This window comes from Callospermophilus lateralis, chromosome 14 (assembly GCF_048772815.1).
Source record: "Callospermophilus lateralis isolate mCalLat2 chromosome 14, mCalLat2.hap1, whole genome shotgun sequence".
NCBI classification, from domain to species: Eukaryota; Metazoa; Chordata; class Mammalia; order Rodentia; family Sciuridae; genus Callospermophilus; species Callospermophilus lateralis.
In genome coordinates, this window is record NC_135318.1 from 18,497,053 (window position 1) to 18,516,424 (window position 19,372).

A 19,372-nucleotide genomic window follows, 5' to 3' on the forward strand; every position below is an offset into this window, starting at 1 on the left:
TTGACATTAGCATTTTTGGTAGTTGGAATCTCTGTCAAACTTATAGCCAATGAGCGCTCTGGGCCTTTTGCACTGATAATATTCTATACTTGTGTAATGGACATAACCCTCTGTGAAGCTTCACACTTAAAAGGAAGTCATTTTACCTAAACATTTGGCAATATTCAAAAGTTGGAAGATTATGTAGCCATTAAAAATCCTGTTTCCTCTGGCAAGATGAAGTAGAATATATTTCTCTATTTGCTGCTAAGTATAGGCAAAAGTATTGACATTACACATAAAGCAAATTTTTAAAAACCTCTGAAAGATGGAGAGAAGGCAGCAGACAAGCTAGGAGCCCTGGGACCTGAAGAATGATATGATGGTGAGTTTTCTGGGTTTCCTTTTTGCCTCACATACCTAAGCCTTGGAACAGAAGTACAACTTGAAAATGCCAAGAGGTGCAGATAAACAAAAGCCCAGTCAAAAACCTGATCTCTCTGACCAAAGGACCAGGAAAAGGGAAGTTTGGCAAGATAAAAAGACTTTACTAATCTACTCTAGCCAAATGCCTTAGAAGAAAATTGTCTCCCACCCACCACCCCAGGAAAGACTGAGCAGAAATTTTAGAACTGAAAAATAATGTAAATTCAAAGCTTAGAGATTGGGCTCGATAGCTGATAGGAGGGGACAAGGAACAATAAGTAAAGTAGGAAGTGGAATAATAAAAATGACCAAATCTGAATATCAGACAGAAAAAATGAACAGTACCTCCAGGACCTGTTGAACTAAAACAAAAGATCACAATCCAGGGAGGAGAGGAGAAACAGGGGGCTGAAATGACTCAAAGAAATCATAGCCAGGCGGGTGCGGTAGCTGTGATTCCAGCTTGCAGGAGGCTGAGGCAGGAAAGTTTCATGCTCAAAACCTGGGCACCAGAGCAAGACCCCATCTCAAAAAAAAAAAAAATTATGTTTCACACTGGGGATTGAACCTAGGGGTGTTCTACCACTGGGCCACACCCCCAGCCCTTTTTATTTTTTGTTTTGAGAAAAGGTCTCACTTATATTGTCAAGACTAGCTTTGAATTTGTGATCCTCTTGCTTCAACCTCTAGTACTTAGGATCACAGGTATGCCAGTGCTACCATGCCTGCCTCAAAAACAATTTTTAAACAGAAAGAAAAAGTGGCTGAGAATATTCAAATGTGGCAAAAGACAAACCTACAGACTTAAGAAGGTTTGAAAACTCCAAATAGAATAAACTCAAAGAAATCCAGTGAATTAAATGAAAATGAAAACACAATATCTAAACACTTGTGGACACAGTTAAGGCGGTACTGAGAGGGAAACCTGTAGCACCAAATGTACCTAAAGAAAAGAAGAAAGTCTCAAATCAATAATCTAGTTTTCTACCTTAAGAACCCAGAACAAAAAGAGCAAAATAAAACCAAAGCAAGCAGAAGAAAAGAAATAATAATAAGAAGAGCAGAAGTGAAATGGCCAAATCAGAAAAGAGCAAAGAGCCTCCTTAGGAACAATGAAAAAGCCCACCCAAAGGGAAGGGCCAGGAAACTCCGTGTGAAGCCACTTGGGACTGAAAAACAGGAAAGTAAACCAAGTTGAGTTCTTTTGGAGAAAAAAAATGCAATGACCAGTAGAGGTCAAAAGACCATGCTAGAGCCAACTGTGAAAGGGGTGACATCGCAGTTCTTAAGTCCAAGTGTGAATGTCATTAATACTCGCGAATTCTGGATTGAGATATGAAAAGCAAAAGCCCTTTGAGGTTGAAATGTCTTAGCTACTTAAATGTCTGAAACATTAGCAATAAAATTTCCTCTCCCTATTTAAGAGCATAGCATAAAAAATCAACAGGTGTTTATTAAGTTAAGGATAAGGCCACAAATATGAGCAAAATTTACCCAATATTATTCATAATTCAAGTATTGGTTGTTTTAAATAATTCTGGATCTTTCGACAAACCCACTGACAATACTGGATAAAGTTTTCTCAAACTTTCTTACCTCGTAGAAGAAGGGATGTCCAGCCATATCAAAGATGTTGACTTTGATCTCTCTGTCTCTGACTTGTACTCTAAAACAATCAAATGAAATAATTCCAAAGATCATGATTTCTGCATTCACTTTAGTATCATTTATGTCATTTATGAATTTTAAAAGGATATCTGTGTGAAATTTGAAAGAGGCTTTCTTTGTCTCCTTCCTAATTCCAGATCATTTGTATAACAGGAGCCAGGAACCTGGCAGATGACCCTACCTTCTGACTCCACCTGGAGCAAATACCCTCACCTTCACTTCATCTCAAGCCACATCCCTGAACCAAGAAATATTGGCTACTGCTGTGATTTTAAGAAAAATCAATTTGTGGCCAACCCCTATCAGCATCCCCTCCTGCCCCTGCAAGAGTTCTGTTTCTATTCTTCACACTTGAATATATCCTACTCCCTTCAATCTTAAAAAAAAAAAAAAAAAAAAAAAAAAAAAATCAATTTAGGATAAGTACAACTAAGATGAAGGAAAACAAGGAGATTTAGTTCACTTAGTAAGAGACATCTTAATTATTACTGGTTATACTTGGTTAACATGCAGCAGAGTTGCAAACATTAATGATGTATGTTTAAGTTTTGTGTGATCTTCATTTGAGCAACAGTAATAGTTAATTTGTTTTCAGAAACAAATTTGAAAACAAAGAATAAAGTGAGAAACAATAATCATTCATAATAAAATTAATTAGTTAATATCATAGTACATTCTAGTCTTTTTAAAAGAAAAAAACACTATTGGAAAATCATGAATGAATATTATAAATAATTCAAACATTAAGGAAAAATAGAAAGATGAACATTAAAAGTCACACCAAGCCCTATCACCCAGAATAACCTTCATTAACATAGATATACAACCCAGACTTCTTTCTATGCATAGATAAGATTGATAAACATAAATACCCTTATAAAAATGAAATTATGCTATTATAAAAATATATAAAATTTACTTTTTAACTGAATTTAACATAAACAAAAGAAACTTTAATGAACTGAAAGGAATTACTGAACTTTAAATATAAATGTTTCAACACAAAATTTCCTAAAAGATCCTTCTAAGTTAAGAATAGAAATTAAAAACAGTAAATAAACAGATTGAAGTCATTACTACTCTACTCCAGCCAAGTATCTTAGAAAAAACTGTCTTCCACCCCAGCCCCATAAAGTAACCTGTTTCAGGGTTAGAATTTTGACAGGGCTGCTAGGGAACACAAGGCCCTCAGCACTCGCTCTCATTGTCCCTACACTGCCTCCTGGTTTATTTATTTATTATTATTCCCTAGTCTAAATTTATAACACTCACTTTCTGTTCTGAAACCATAATTCCTACAGTTGTTTCATGTTTTTTAAGTATATTTTAGTTGTTGTTGTACCTTTATTTTATTTACTTATTTGTATGTGGTGCTGAGAATCAAACCCAGCGCCTCATACGTGCGAGGCAGGCACTCTACTGCTGAGCTACAGCTGTAGCCCCCTGTTTCATATTTTATATTACCTGTATGTTTAAATCAAACTAGCCACTAAGTGTCTTATCATGTTTCTTTGCTCCTGAAGGCTCATAGCTTTTCATCAGTTCTAAGGTGCCTGTTTTCACTTTAACACCTGTGAAATCAGGATCCATCTTGCAAAAGAGAGAATGAGGAAAGAAAACCCTAATAGGGCTGGGCAGTAGCTCAGAGGCAGAGTGCAAAACAGTACTAGAACTTAAAGCTTCGGGGGAAGATCTGGCATAGTTTATATTTTTAAAATTCTTACTGTAAAAACATAGTAACTGAGCAGGGATACAACCCATAAAGCCCATAAAGTCAAGAAGTAACAAAAAAGTCTTTATACACTGAAACTCTAAAGAGGTCAACTTAATTTGGAAGCCAGAGGAGGAAATTACTTTAGAAAAATGGTAATTTATTATCTCAAGGCAGTGATTGCCTCAGTGTGGTCTTAAAACACCCGCCTCAAAATTACAGGAGGGGTGCTAAAAACGCAGATTCCTGCATCCAACCTCAGACCCGGTGAATCAGAATCTTAGAAGTGGTCCCAGGGGCTGGGGATGTGGCTCAAGCGGTAGCGCGCTCGCCTGGCATGCATGCGGCCCGGGTTCAATCCTCAGCACCACATACAAACAAAGATGTTGTGTCCGCCAAAAACTAAAAAATAAATATCAAAATTCTCTCTCTCTCTCTCTTAAAAAAAAAAGAAGTGGCCCCAGGAATCTGCTTTTTCACAAAGGCTACAAATAAATTTTAAGTACACTAAAATTAAGCTTCAAAATTAAAACAGAAAGAAGGAATGGCTATCTACAGCATCGGGCTTTCCTTTCCCAGTTGTGGTGCACATGGCTCTGCATCTTCCTATGGCTTCCACTCTGCTGGCCAAGCTAAGATGCCTTTCCATTGAGCTGGGGGAAGGCACCTGCTCCACTGGGGCCAATCAAATCCTTCCCTGAGACGACTTCCCCCCATGGAACTGGGGATAGAACCCAGGGAGTCATCATGTCTTTTCAGTAACACACTAGATGTCATGCATGCTCGGTGAGCACTCCACCACTAGGTACACCTCCAGCCCTCTCCTCTGGGATTTTTAAACTTGGGATATTAATTTTAGTTCTTCTGTAAAAATAAAATTAAATATGTGAGCTTCAGAGCCACTGGCAGCTGTGTACAAGCCTCACACTTAAAAGACTAAAGCAACAGAGAGAGAGAGAGAGAGAGAGAGAGAGAGAGAGAGAGAGGGATGTAGTAAAATGATCTGTCTAAATTCTGTCTCTGGTTCCAGCCTCCCCTGAGGCCTCACTGTGTCATTCTTATAACTGGAATATGTGAATTGACTAATACCCTTTTCTTTCAGGTTTTGTTTGAGTTGGTTTGAGTTGGTTTCTGTCTGATTCATCATGAGACAACCATCTTTTCCAAAAGAAATTTCAGTAAGAAACAGAAGTTTGTCAAATAAACTGCAATTCTCTGGCACAGTATGGTAATTTCCATTTCTTAGATAAGTAAACTAGTAACTTATATGGATTAAATACAAAGTCACCATAGCACACGCCTGTAATCTTAGCAGCTTGGGAGGCTGAGACAGGAGCATCACAAGTTCAAAGCCAGCCTCAGAACTTATTTGAGACCTTATTTCTAAATAAAATTTAAAAAAAAAAAAAAAAAAAGGCTGGGGATGTGGCTCAGTGGCTAAGTGCCCCTGGGTTCAATTCCTGGTAGCAAAATAGAACAAAACAAAGCTGCCTTAAACAGGGTATCTTATATCACTGATGAAATCCTGTGCCCTTAAGTAGGGAAGGGAAAAGTAAACTAGGAAAAAAAAATGTGGATTTCAAATGAAAAGCTTCATACATTTCATAGCTAAGTGCTATGACTTTCATTCTTTAAAGAAAACTTGCAGAAATACCCTCTGCTGCTGCCAGGTGATAAATGGTGATGTAACAACCTTACAGAGCTCTTACTTGAGTTACTTTACCTCTTACTTGAGCTACTGTACAGACATGAAGGTGTGTAATAACGTACCTAAGCTCAACTCTGCCATTCATGTAATCAACATTTTGCTATACATATATACCCTACGGGTTTTGTCTGCCTTTTTGAATACTGCCTTCATATTCTAATCTGAAGATTTTCTCTTTAGATGTATCCTTTATGTATAATAAATAATTATTGAGCACCTACTAGGTATACACACTGCATCAGGCACTTGGAGAGAACTTACACTAATAACCTCTTCCTCAGGCATTTATAATTTAGCAGAGGCATTAAAAATATACAGATAATAATAACAAAAGGCAATTTAGGGCAAGGACCATAAATAGCACAGAGAACTTTAAGATGTCTCAGTTGCAAAAAGATAGTGACCTATAAAGGAGGGTTCAGAAGATCTCATGGGAACAGGGTTTTTTATACTTAGGGGACAGTATGATAACGTCACACAGGCAGGAAGGCACGAGGGCCGCACTTGAGTACGGGTGAAGAGTCAAGTGTGGGATTGTGCTATCAACCCCAATTCTATTCCGTGTCTCTCGTGCTAACTTTATCCTTTCTCCTCAAACTCAACCCACTCTTTGATTTACCTCCAAACAAATCCTCACACATAATTTTCCACATACGTAGATGTTTTTTAGAATATTTCAAAACATTTAAAAACACACCGGCTGACAGGACCAGCTTGTGTTTCCTAAACAGCTGCACCTGCCAGTTAGGCTCTGTGATGACTTGCTTGTCACTGTCTGTCCTCCCCCTACTGTGTCCCAAGGCTGTGGGACAGAGTATGCTTGACATGGTGGCTCCATGAAGGAATGACTGATTGCCTCATGGATGTAAAGATCTTAGTGCTATCTTTCCCAATGTATCTTCAACGTCTCTATTGTAAGAATATCTGCATCAATGCATTCATGCAAATATGGAACATTTTGGGAAGAGTTCCAGATTTCTGGGTAAATTACAAGCCCAGGGAAACAATATACTTACTTGGTGACTCCATAGTCAATTCCAATTGTTGCAAGGTATTTAGACACAAATCTTTTCTCACAGTATCGCTTTATAATACAGCTCTAAAAAGGTAAAAATATATAAATCTTGTAAATACACACTAGGAAAATATACAAAGTAAGCACATTTCTTCATTATAGTTTCTTTATTCACCACTATGAAAGTGTTTTCAAAAGCCAAAACTATTCCTGAAACATGCCAAAATCAAAGAGTTTAAAGAAAATTTATTTTTAAATTCTTGTCTTAATACTAAATATGGGTGTGTTTTCAGTTTTGCTCTCACTCCTGTGCTCTTTTCTTTTGAAGATCTTTTCAACGCCACCAAAATATCTATGTCCGCCTCAACTTCTTTCCCAAGAGCAGATCCACATCTCCAGTTTCTATCAAACTGGTTTCTACTTAGATGTCCTGCTGTTCCTTCAAATTCAACATGTCCCAAATTCAGCATGTTCACATAAAAGCAGCTCATCCTGCTGACATTTTAATAATGTCCCTATTCTCCCAGTCACAAAGAATCAAAACATTAAAGTCAGATTTGATTCTGGGCCTTTCTTAATCTTTTGAATGGATCTTCCATCTTTCTTTTCATTCCATTCCCATTGGTATGGTTTTGGTCCTCATCATCTGCCAATAGGAAATTCGTTACTGTCTCTCTACCCCCTTTCCTTCCCAACTTCAGTCGATACCGCACGCTACTGACACCATTTCACTTCTCTAATTCAAAAACCTTCAGTGGCTTCTCACTGTGAAAAGAGTTTGACTTCACATTCTCTTGTCCTTTATTCAAGGTCCTCTAGAATCTGGCCCTCATCTGTTTTCTGTGTTTAAATCCTTCCATATAAATTCTGCATTTCTGCAAAACTCCCAGGACCCAACTTCCTGACTTTTGTTAGTTCTTTTCCCTTCACTTTGTAATGAGCTTTCTCCCCTTCATCCCAAACCTTACTCATCCTTTAAGGCCCAGATCAAATTCCGAGCACCCTGGTGTGACTGAACTCCCCTTTATACATGCACAAGGAGCATCTGAACTCCTCTGCTCTTTACATTTCAGTTATTACAGATGGACACATGTGGCCTCTGGCACATGCCAGCAGCCATACATGGCCACGCACTGTGAGCTAGCTTCTCAGGGTGGCTGTTTACCTCCTCTCTTCAGCTAGGCAATGAACTACTCGAGGCAGGCATCATCCTTCTATCTTTTGCAGAAACTAGCTCTGTGCCTTTCACAGAGGCTTAAAAACCACCAAATGAATATAAGCAAGCATCAATTATCCTAGAATAGCTTGGACTATTTCTGATTATGAATGGTTAATTTACAATGTAAATTTCCTTATGAACTGAAGGAAAAATTTCTTTGAGGTGGTTACTGCTAAGAAGCTATACTTTTTTTTTTTTCTTCTTTTGCAATGCTGGGAATGGAGACCCAGGCCTCATGCATGCTAGAAAGTGCTCCACACTGAGTCACATTCCCAGCCCCAAGGATACACTATTTAAAATGCTTTATAGCTTGTAGGTACTTCTCAAATGTTTTCTCTCACAAGAGCCTAGAAAAATAAATAAAGCCTTAAAAAATTATTCATGAGCTTCAGAGACCAGAAAATCCTTTAACACTAGTCTGTTAACTAAACTGTTTATAAAGTTACACATTTAAATAACAATATTAATAATCATTCCTATAATACAAGGAGATAGGGTCCTGTTCCTTAGGATCTTATAAGCTAAGTTAGATAACATAAATACAGGGGAAATAGATAAAATTAAATAAATACAAAACAAAACTGTGCAGCCAAACTGATTTACTTGAATAAGTTTCCCCAAAATAGCATATCGATATCGAATAGTGACAGGTTCAAATGATAACATATGGTATTAATCAACAAAATAAAAGCATAAATAAAGCTTTTATGCTGTGATAACACAGAGACAGTGATCTGACCGAATTAAAAACAAAATAATCTTCTTAATCTATACAAAAAAGTATATATTCACTCATTAGACAAATAATGAGTTTATGACCACCTGTGCTGGATATGGAGTTAGGTGCTGGGATGTGAAGACAGGATCGAGTTTCTACCTGTAAGGAGCTTGCAGTGTTCTGTAAACAGGTAGCAGTAAATAATTATACATGTAAGCTTCTAAATTACAGTTGTCTTAAGTGCCATAAGAATTCTGGGATGTTATAAGATAATGTAATGAGAACCTAACATTTTACTTTCCAATGTATTAAAAATGGCACTTTATCTGAGTAAGATTAAACACATTTCCCCTCTCACATAAAAGTTTGTAATACAAACTTGAATGTTCACATTATCATTATTTACAGTACCTGAAAAGTAAAATAAAAAAACAAAAACAAAAAAAAAAACAAAAAACCAAAGGGATAAATAAAATGTGTTATATCCACACAAGGAAATACTTTTTTCTCTGTTTAAATCCTTCCTGAAGACAGGAAGTATTGACACATGCTACCACACACATGAGCCTTATCAATGACATGCTGAGTAAAAGAAGCTTGTCATAAAGGACCACTATTGATTCCATTTATGAGAAAGTTCAGAACAGGCAAATCCATGTAAGCAGGAAGAACATGAGTGGTGGCCTCAGCTTGGGAGTCAGGGGTAATGGGGTGGACTGTTAATTGCTATGTGGTTTTTATAGGGAATGATGAAAATGTTCTATAATTGATTGTAGTAACAGCTGCATAACTTTGTGAATATACACTTTATTTTTTAATTAATTTTTTAAAAAATTCCTTAATGGTACTGGGAATTGAACCCAGGAGTGCCCTACCACTAAACTGCATCCCAGATCTTTTAATTTTTTTATTTTGAGATAGGGTCTCACTAAGTTGCTCAGGCTGGCCTTGAACTTTCGATCTTCCTGCTTCAGCCTTGGTAGTAGCTGGGATTATAAACTTGTGCCACCACGCCCAGCCCACTGTACACTTTATTTTTTATTTATTTATTTTTTTTTTAAAGAAAGAGAGAGGTAGAGAGAGAGAATTTTAATATTTATTTTTTAGTTATCGGCGGGCACAACATCTTTGTTTTGTACGTGGTGCTGAGGATCGAACCCGGGCCGCACGCATTCCAGGTGAGCGTGCTACCGCTTGAGCCACATCCCCAGCCCCCAATGTACACTTTAAATAAGTGAATTGTACTTTAATTGTAGCTCGGTGATATAATAAAGCTTTATATTTTTCTTAATTGTTTAATCTTTTGGGAAGAAAAGAAGGATTCCTAAGGGCCTAATCCTCTCTGAGGGAAACTTGAGATTTCTCTGTGATCTTTGTTTATATTCAATTCAACTTCCTACACGGGCAGACAACTACCCCCAAACCACAGGCCACTTCTCAATATTTTTTAGGATCTTGTTTCCTAACATGCTATTTATCTGTGACCTCATCTCTTTTCTCATACCATGTTAATTCTGAGGTAATATATTAAGAAATAATAATAATCTGACATGGTTACAGCCTGATTCAACCTATTAAGCATGTTTTGCAAAACTGCCCAAGTTTTACCTGAATAGAAAACCAAAATTTAGGGCAGAAGTTTGAGTTTTAACCCCACAAATGCTCTATCTAAAGTTTTTAAGGTAAATCTCTAAGGCTGGAGATGATATTCCCAGTGGGGCAGAACACTTGATATGAAATGTATACATTTTCTATTTCTCTCTCACAACTGTGTTCAAGATCTAATGAGACTTCAGCAGAAACACAGCTAGTCATGATCCACAAAAACAGGCTCAGAGGGCATATATGCTTATTATAAAAAAATCCAAATAGTATAGAAATGTTTAAGGAAGATTGGGGGCTGGGGTTGTGGCTCAGTGGTAGAGTGCTTGCCTAGCATGGATGAGGCCCTGGGTTCAATCCTCAGCACCACATAAAAATAAATAAATTAATTAAAGATATTCTATCAAAACAAAAAACCTCTTAAGGGACTGGGATTGTGGCTCAGCAGTAGACCGCTCACCTAGCACATTCGAGGACCTGGTTTGGATCCTCAGCATCACATAAACAAAACTAAAATAAAATAAAGGTATTGTGTCCAACTGCAATTAAAAAATAATATTAAAAAAAGCTCTCAAAACCCACTACTCTGAGATAATGATCAAAAACATGTTGATAACTACTTTTTCCAACATTTCTTTTTGTTTTTGAGATGGGGTCTTTCTGAACGCCTGGGCTCAAGTGATCCTCCTGCCTCAGCTTCCTAAGTAGCTAGGTGTTTGCCACACACGTGGCTCAAACACTTTATGTGTTAGCTTAAACCATATTAAACTGCCATTTAAAAAATATATATATATATTTTAATTGTTGATGGACCTTTATTTTATTCGTTTACTTATATGCAGTTCTGAGAATCAAACCCAGTGACTCACCCATGTGAGGAAAGTACTCTATCACTGAGCCACAAGCCCAGCCCTAAATTGCCATTTTTAAGGTTAAAAAAAAAAAATTCAAATGTCTGCAACTTCAAAAGATTCGACCTATTGCAGGTATATATTTTATTTTCATGGATGGGAACATATCTTATAAACTGTTTTATGGACACCCCCCACTCCCTTCAGTCTTTTGTTTATTTCTTCTCAAATTCTCTATTCCACTTCCCAAGATAACAAACTTTCAAATCTTTCTCCTTGGTCTTAAAACCTTGGTTGGCTCAGGACTTCTGGAAAGAAAAGTCACTGTTATTCTCATAGAATATGAAAAAAATAGTAAGATACCCCAGTTGCTGTGGGAGGTCACCTTTTGACTGTGGGGAATCAGCATTAAGATAAATCCAGCAATGCTGTTGGCACAAGGATGAGAATGGCCTGGGCCCCTAATGGTACTGAGTCTGTGTATCAACTCACTCTGAAGCTTGCCCTACTTCTAGATTTCCAATTATGGTAAGTAAATATTTGCCTTGGGTTCCTCTTACTTGCAGTAAAAAATACCCACATTATACAGTACTGCATATATTCTGCAGTTTGTTTTTCTGTCTTAAGAAGAATAAACTATGTTAATCTCTCCACGTTAACTGACAGTTCCAACTCACTTTTTTCATGATTGCATAATAATCCATGATATATAAGTATTTAATAAAAAATTCACTGCTTTCAGTCTTTTTCTCTGCTATAATATTACAATAAATGCTTTGTGTATACATGTGCTTTAAAAGGAGCACTTTAATTTCTGTGGAATAGATTTGCAGAAGTAGAACTGCTGGGTTGAAGAACGCTTCTTTTATTTTAGTAGCTACTGCCAGTTGCTCTTCAAAAGGTTTCTTTCTTTCTTTTAAATATTTTTAGTTGTAGATGGACACAATATCTTTATTTATTTATTTTTATGTGGTGCTGAGAATCAAACCCAGTGCCTCAAATGTGCTAGGCAAGCTCTCTACCACTGAGCTATAGCCCCAGCCCCAAAAGGTTTATTTCTAAAAGTAGTATGCAGGTACCCTCTTCTCCTGCCAGTTTAGATGCTATCATCTGTTAATGACTGCCAAACTGGTTAGTGACAAGTAATGTCATTGTTACTTTAATTTGCATTTTGCTGACTAAAAATGAAGCTCTGTATCTTTCATGTACTTATTGAATGTTTGGATTTCCTCTTCTGTGTATTGTCCAGTTCATACTCCCTTTCCATGTTTCTATGGGGTTATGCATTTTTTCCTTATCAGTTTTTCTGGTTTGGGACATTATATATAATTAACTTTTTGTGTGACATATGAGTTACAAATATATGCCATAGGATGTTGTCTTTTAACTTTTTTTTTTTTCTTCTTTTTTTTTTTTTAATTAATTTTTATTGTAGGTTGTTCAAAACATTACATAGTTCTTGATATATCATATTTCACACTTTGATTCAAATCTTTTAACTTTTTAATAGGTATTATTATTTTGCTTTTATTATTTATATGTAATACTATATTATTATTCATATTTACAGTACTAAATACAAAAAATTATATTAAATTTATGTAGTATTTTCTAATCATTCTTTTAATCTCTCTCTCTCTCTCTTTCCTTTGGTAGTGGGGGTTGAACCCAGAGGTACTTTACCGCTGAGCCACATTCCCAGCCCTTTTTGTTTTTAATTTGGAGACAGGGTCTCACTAAGTTGCTTAGGGTCTCACTAAATTGCTAAAGCTGGCCTTGAACTTGCAATCTTCCTGCCTCAGTCTCCCAGGTCCACTGGTTTTACAATTGTACACCATGGTATCCGCTCTTTCAATTTTTTTTTTTTTTTTTTTTTTAATGGTTTCTGAGTTTACTTTCTCGGCTGTAAAGATGTCCCTAAGGTTGTATGTTTTTTCACATTTTCTTCTGAAAATTTTATTGTTTTGAAATATTTAAACCATAAGTTCATTGTAGTTTTTTTTTTATTTTTATTTTTTGTAGTTTACTTTTGTATTTAGTGAAGATAACACTTTTAACATTTTCTATCTATTTCTGAACTTTCTGTTCTGTTCCACTTGTCTGGTTTGTCTTGATTATGCTAATACATGCTTTCTTGATTAGCTTTAGACTATATCAACTGTCTAAGAAAACTCCCCTCTTTCTACTGTCCAGCCCCATTTTTTTCTTTCACATATTTTGATTATTTTTTTTCTTACGAATTTTAGGATAATTCTCCAAAAAAATAATCCCCTTTTTAAAAAAAGGCCCAGGGGCTGAGGATGTAGCTCAGTGGTAGAGCTACATGTTTGCATGTGTGAGGCACTGGGTTCAATGCTTAGCACCACATAAAAATAAATAAATAAAATAAAAGTCCATCAACAACTACAACTAAAAATATCTAAAAAATTAAAAATTAAAAAATAATTTTAAAAAAGGCCCAATAACTTGCTAAGATTTTAATTGGAACTGCATTAAATTTGCATACTAAATTTAGAAGAACTGGTAGTATAATATGGTCTTCCCGTAAAAGAACATGGTTTCCCATGGTTCAGATCTTAATTTTTTCCTGTAAGTACTATATATTTCTTGTTACATATGTTGTTACTCATGTTTTAGGTTTTATTATTGTAAACAGAATATCTTTTTCTACTTTTAGATTTAATTGCTAATATAGATAACTTATTTTTATGTGTTTTTTTAAATCTAGTCACCTTACCACACTCTCTAATTAACTAAATCAGGTTAAAGGCTTAATTGGATAGTCTAGATATAAAATATAATCAGCAAAAAGATTATTTACTTATATCTCTCTATTCCCCCCCACCCAGTACCGGGGATTGAGCCCCAGGACCTTGTGGATGCTAGGCAAATGCTCTACTACTGAGCTATATACCCCAGCCTTCTCTTTGACTATTTATACTGCCTATTTCATTTTCTCATTATATCTCTAGAAACTCTAAAATGGTGTTCAATAATAAGGATAATTGCAAGTATTCTCTTTTGTATCTTTTTAATGGAAATTGCCTTAGTATTTTACCAATTGACATGATGTTTGTTGGTGGTTAATAACAAATATTATTTATCATATTTAAAAAGGTTTCATTTTATTCTGATTTTAAGGATTATTTATCAGAATCAACTACTGGGTATATAAAATATTTCTATCCTACTGAAAGTATCATACAGCTTTCCTCTACTGATTTGTTGATGTAGCAAATTATATTTTTCTTTTTCTTTTAAATAATTTTTTAGTTGTAGATGGACACAGTACCTTTAGTAATTTATTTTTATGTGGTGCTGAGGATTGAACCCAGTGCCTCACACATGCTAGGCAAGCGCTCTACTACTGAGCCACAAACCCACCCCCTTAAGTTCTTGATATTGAACCATGTTTGCAGTCTTAGGATAAACCTTGTCAATATGAATGGTTTTTGATATATTGTTGAATTCTATTTGTTGATACTTAGAAATATTGTATTTTTATGTGTATGTGATACAATATCAAGTTTTGCTAAAATTACTATAACTTCATATAATAAATTGGGTGCTAATTATTTTTTTTTGCTCTGGAATTACTTAAATAATTAAAATTACATGTTTTTTAAAGCTTAAATAAAGCTCATCTGTGAAACCATCTGATACCTCTTTTTGGATGGTAAATCTTTAAGCCTTTAAATTTCTTCTGAAAAGAGATTGGATTTTCTACTTTGTAATTTTTGAAATTTGTACTTTGCCAGGAAATCATCCATTTTCAAATGTAATCACATAGAATTGTATATAGTATTCTCTGATCATTCTTTTAGTCTCTTCCAGTATAAATTTTGCAATATTTTTTTGCTTTCTCTATTTTTCTTAAGAAGATTTTAAGACTTTTTCTTTTTCATTAGTCTTTCTAAATAACTCTTTCAGTTAATTTTGTGTTTTTTCTCCTAATGTCATAAGTATTAAGTTTCTCTAGTTTTAATTGAGCATTAATTCACAAACTATAAAATTCACATTTTTTTAAAGAATTTAACCTTTATTTTTATTTACTTATTTGTATGTGGTATTAAGGATAGAACCCAGTTCCTCACCTGTGCTAGGCAAGTGCTCTATCACTGAGCCACAACCTCAGCCCCCAAATTTGCATTTTTTAATGTATACAGTTTGGTGGTTTTTAGTATACTCACAAAGTTGTGAAACCCTAAGTTCCCTCAGTTTTTCTCTTCCTTAGAAATGAGTAAGACATTGTAGGGCTTTTACTATTGCTTTAGTCTTATCCTTAAGGTTTTGACTTGGAGTCTCTCTTTTTCATTGCTTTTCATTTACTTTTTCTTTTGTTTTGATTTGCTTTCTGATTGAAGGATTATTTATAGGGTATATCTTGATTTTTCAAAAAAAAATTTTAGTTGTAGATGGACATAATATCTTTATTTATTCATTTATTTTTATGTGGTGCTGAGGATCAAACCTAGTGCCTCATATATGTGAGGCAAGCACTCTCCTGAGCTACAGCCCCAGCCCTTGATTTTTATCTTTAAAATTATTTACCAGTTTATATTTCTCTATTTTCCAAATTCTTAAAAGCAGGTATGTACTACTTTTATAACTAAGACAAAATAATAAATTTTTAAAAAGTTATACTTAAATTTTTAATCCATTTAAAATTTATTTTGAGAAAGAAATGCAGTAGGAATCCACCCCACCCCAAATAATAGCCAGTTGTTCCAATAGGAATTATTAAATGGACTCTACTTTTTCATGATGGTACAATGCAGTAAACAAAAACTGAATTTCCTTTTGTGTTTGAGTGTATTTCTGAACTCTATTCTGTTCCACTTATGTATCAATATTTCCTTTCTGGTTTCAACAGGAAAAGTTTGGCAACTTTAATATGTTTAAAAATATCTAGTAGAGTTATTCTCTCATATCTATTTTCATAATTTTCTTGGTTATTCTCATGTTTAATTTTTCATAAGAGCTTTAGAGACTTTTTAAAATTATATTTTTACTTGTAGAGGGACACAATATCTTTATTTTTATTTATTTTATTTTTATGAGGTGCTTGGGATGGAACCCAGGGTCTCATGCATGCAAGGCAAGTGCTCTACCAAGGAGCCAACCCAAGCTTTGGTAACTTTTTATGATGTTCTGAAACTTCACTGATGATTTAACTGTAATTGAGCAACTTTTGTAGATTATTTTAAATAACAATACACTATATATTGAGTAGCCTACCTAAGGGAAAAGTGTATCTTTCCATTTGCAAAAGTAATTTTATGTCCCTTTGTAGAGTTTGGATAATTCTTTCATGTAGGTCCTACCTATTCTTAAGTTTAGACCTAGGCATTTTATTTCAGTTGTTATTGTAAATACATATTTCTTTCTCTTGTCTAGTTGCATTGGCTAAGAAATCTAGGAAAATGTTAAATAAATGTTGTTACACTGGGCATTTGGGGATGCTTCTAATATTGCACCATTAGGCATAGTAAAATTACCAAAGTGACATATGCTCACTTAGGCAGTTTAGTACATACCCTAGAGGTTTTTCTCTTCTTTTAAACACCTGGCACATAGTTAACATTCAACAAATGTTGACTCTCAGTAAGTGCTGTTAATACTTATGTACACAGAGACACATAAGTAGTACAGGATCATGCTGAATAGAAAACAACAACGAAAACAAAAACATAAAACTAATCAACATTCCCTGAGCATCTCCTGCAAATTACACTCCTTAACAGCTTCTGCATTTAGAACCTAGTTCGGGTTCCAATCCCATGCCACTGATTTGATGACCTTGGGTGGTTTTTAACCAACAGCTCCCACTTAACCAGGAGAGACAATTTGGGCGAAGAGGGACAGAATTCATTTAGGGAAAGGCGTGTGATCACCACTGTTTCTCCCTCTCCCATACAATGGCGAGTTTATGTCTAACACTCAGCAGACAGCAGAGAGAAAGGCGGTGGAACTGAGGCATCTTTGGGAGAATGGACGTGATGACCGGAAATTAAAAACAAGTCGGGATCCTTACCACCCAGTGCACCTGTGAAAATCTGGGTTCGGTTATGCTCGTTTATGATGGGAAGGTAGATTCCGGGTGCACCCCACTAAGTTCCATCGGCTCCCAAGAACTTTTATTCTCCACCTCCAGGTGCTGGACCGGTCACCCAGAACGCTGGTCTGGAACCTGAGCAGACCAGCCGACATTAACACCCAGGCCTCCTGACACTCTTTGGGGTACACTGAAGGGTTAGAGGCCACCCCAGACACCTTTAGGGAGAGTGACGTCGGTGAAGGAGGGGACGACCTAAAGGTCAAAAAGGTCATGATAGTTTTCCTCGCGGGGCCGGCGCTTCTCGAGAGCGCTGGGCCTGCTCGGGGGCGGGGAAGAGGATGGGCCCCAGGCTGTTGAGTGGCCGCCTTCCCAGCCAATGAGAACGTCGCCCCGCTCGCCGCGGTCCCGCCCCTCCCGGCGCCCGGTACTCACTTTCCCCACTTCGGCGTTGCCCATGGAGATGACTTTGATGCGGAGGGACTTGCCAGGCTCCTTCCGCTTAGGCATGTTGGCCTCCATTGCCCTGGCTCTCTCGGGGCCGCCTGAGTCTCTCCTCGTGCGCCAAGCTGGCCCGTCCCTCAGGCCTCGCCGCCCAATGGCGGAGCCGCTGCTCTCGTCACCGGCCAGGCTCCACGGCTCGCCATCCCCGCCGCTGCCTGGCAGCAGGCGCGGGCGGTTGGGAGGCAGGGAGCCGGGGGAGGGAGAGGGGAGTCTCGCGATGCTGGAGCGCGGCGGCTGACGTCATCGCCGGGTCCCGGAGACGCGGCTCCTGTCACCCGGTTTCTGGCTCCGGCGACCGTGCCAAGCCGGCTCCCTTGACGCGAGGGCGGCGTCGTGGGGCGTCTGGGTTTACACTGCGGGAGAGCGCCGCCTTGTTTTCAGGGCGCCAGGACAGGAGGCATTTGTTGCTTTCGCACCTCGCGGTAGAGATCTTGGATAGTTAGGGGAGGTGCTCAGTGTCAGTTCAAGGCCCAGTCATGCCATTAATTCCAAGCAGACCTCGGCTTCTTTTTTTTTTTTTTTTTTGCTCGGGGGAGTTGTTCCTTCCAGGGTTCTTCTCTACCTGAGTCCCTCTGCTATTACCTTTCCTCCTCCAATACAGTTAGTTGTTCCTCGGTATCTGCTGGGGATTGATTCCAAGACCCCCTTGGAGCATCCCCTACCAGGGATGCTCCTGTCCCTTATATAATCGGCATAGTATTTGCACATAACCTGTGCACAGCTTCATGTATACTTTAAAATGTCTCTAGATTACTTATAATATCAAATACAAGGTAAATGCAAAAATAAATAGTTGTCATACTGTATTGTTTAGGGAATAGGAATAAGAAAATTTCTATTTCTGTACATGTTCAGCAAAACGTTTTGCTTCCCACCCCCCTTAAAGTTTTTGAACTATTGGTTGAATCCGCAGACACAGAAACTGCAGATACACAGGGCCCACTGTGTTATTTTCCCTGCTCCAACATCCTGAGAGGCAGAGGTCAGGAGTTGGGCAACTGGGGAAGTCAGAGCTCTGGTTCTGGAAGAAGAACTAGGCAAGACAGAACTCTGAATCTGAATTATTTAAAAATGGAGTTGCCCATTTGGAGTCAAAGCGAAGGTTTTTGTTTATTCTTTGCTCCTGTGTTACATAGCTCTGCAACCTGATTAGTCGACTCCTCTGCAAGAGGAAAGCTCAGACTAGGTGCTTCTTATGTTCTTGTCTAACTCAGCAAGATGTGCAGTTGTGGCTATAAACTCCTTCATGTTCCCCTCTGCCTGCACTCACATCCAAACAGCCTCGAATTCCTTTCTTACCTTTCCCTTAGCTGAAGAATCAAGGTAGAAGAAAAATGAATTCTTAGATAACCACTTTTCTCAGTTCTTGGGATAAGAAAAGCAACTATTTGAAAAAAAGCCAGTCTGACAAGGAATAGAAAAAAAAAATTGAGTCAGAAGCTTCAGTTACAAAAGATAAATAGAACTTGACATACGATTATTTAGTGCCCTGGATAAGAATGGTTGTCAATATTCCAGCAAATTACTAAGGCAAAGGTGGCATTGCTCTTGTTCTAACATAGCCTTCAACATCTTAAATACATTTGTGGAAAGACAGTGAATAAAGGCTCAGAATATCATACTAGTTACTTTTAAATCAGATTTTCAAATATTTCAATTTTAAACATTAAATGCTTTTCCTACCAAAAGCTTTTTATGGATTGTTTGCATAATCAAATCAACTTTGTTCAATGAAACATCTAGAACTCTTTACACATATGTAATATAAGTCCTGGTTTGAATTTTTTTTTAAATATTTTATTTACATTTTAGTTTTTGGCAGACACAACATCTTTGTTTGTATGTGGTGCTGAGGATCGAACCCGGGCCGCACCCATGTCAGGCGAGTGCGCTACCGCTTGAGCCACATCCCCAGC

At 37.1% G+C, this 19,372-nt stretch overlaps 1 protein-coding gene across 2 annotated transcripts in view; it reads right to left on the bottom strand.

The window, feature by feature from the left end:
- Dnajc27 (DnaJ heat shock protein family (Hsp40) member C27) overlaps positions 1 to 17,615 on the bottom strand; it is a 36,048-nt gene extending 18,433 nt beyond the window's left edge. For both annotated transcript variants that reach the window (XM_076832710.2, XM_076832711.2), the window contains exons 1-3: positions 17,388 to 17,615; positions 6,509 to 6,591; positions 2,002 to 2,071 (exon numbers count right to left, since the gene is read on the bottom strand). In XM_076832710.2, the coding sequence (XP_076688825.1) occupies positions 2,002 to 2,071; positions 6,509 to 6,591; positions 17,388 to 17,474 (240 nt within the window). In that variant the 5' untranslated portion in view covers positions 17,475 to 17,615. The remainder of the gene's footprint in view (positions 1 to 2,001; positions 2,072 to 6,508; positions 6,592 to 17,387) is intronic.
- Positions 17,616 to 19,372: the final 1,757 nt, after the last annotated feature.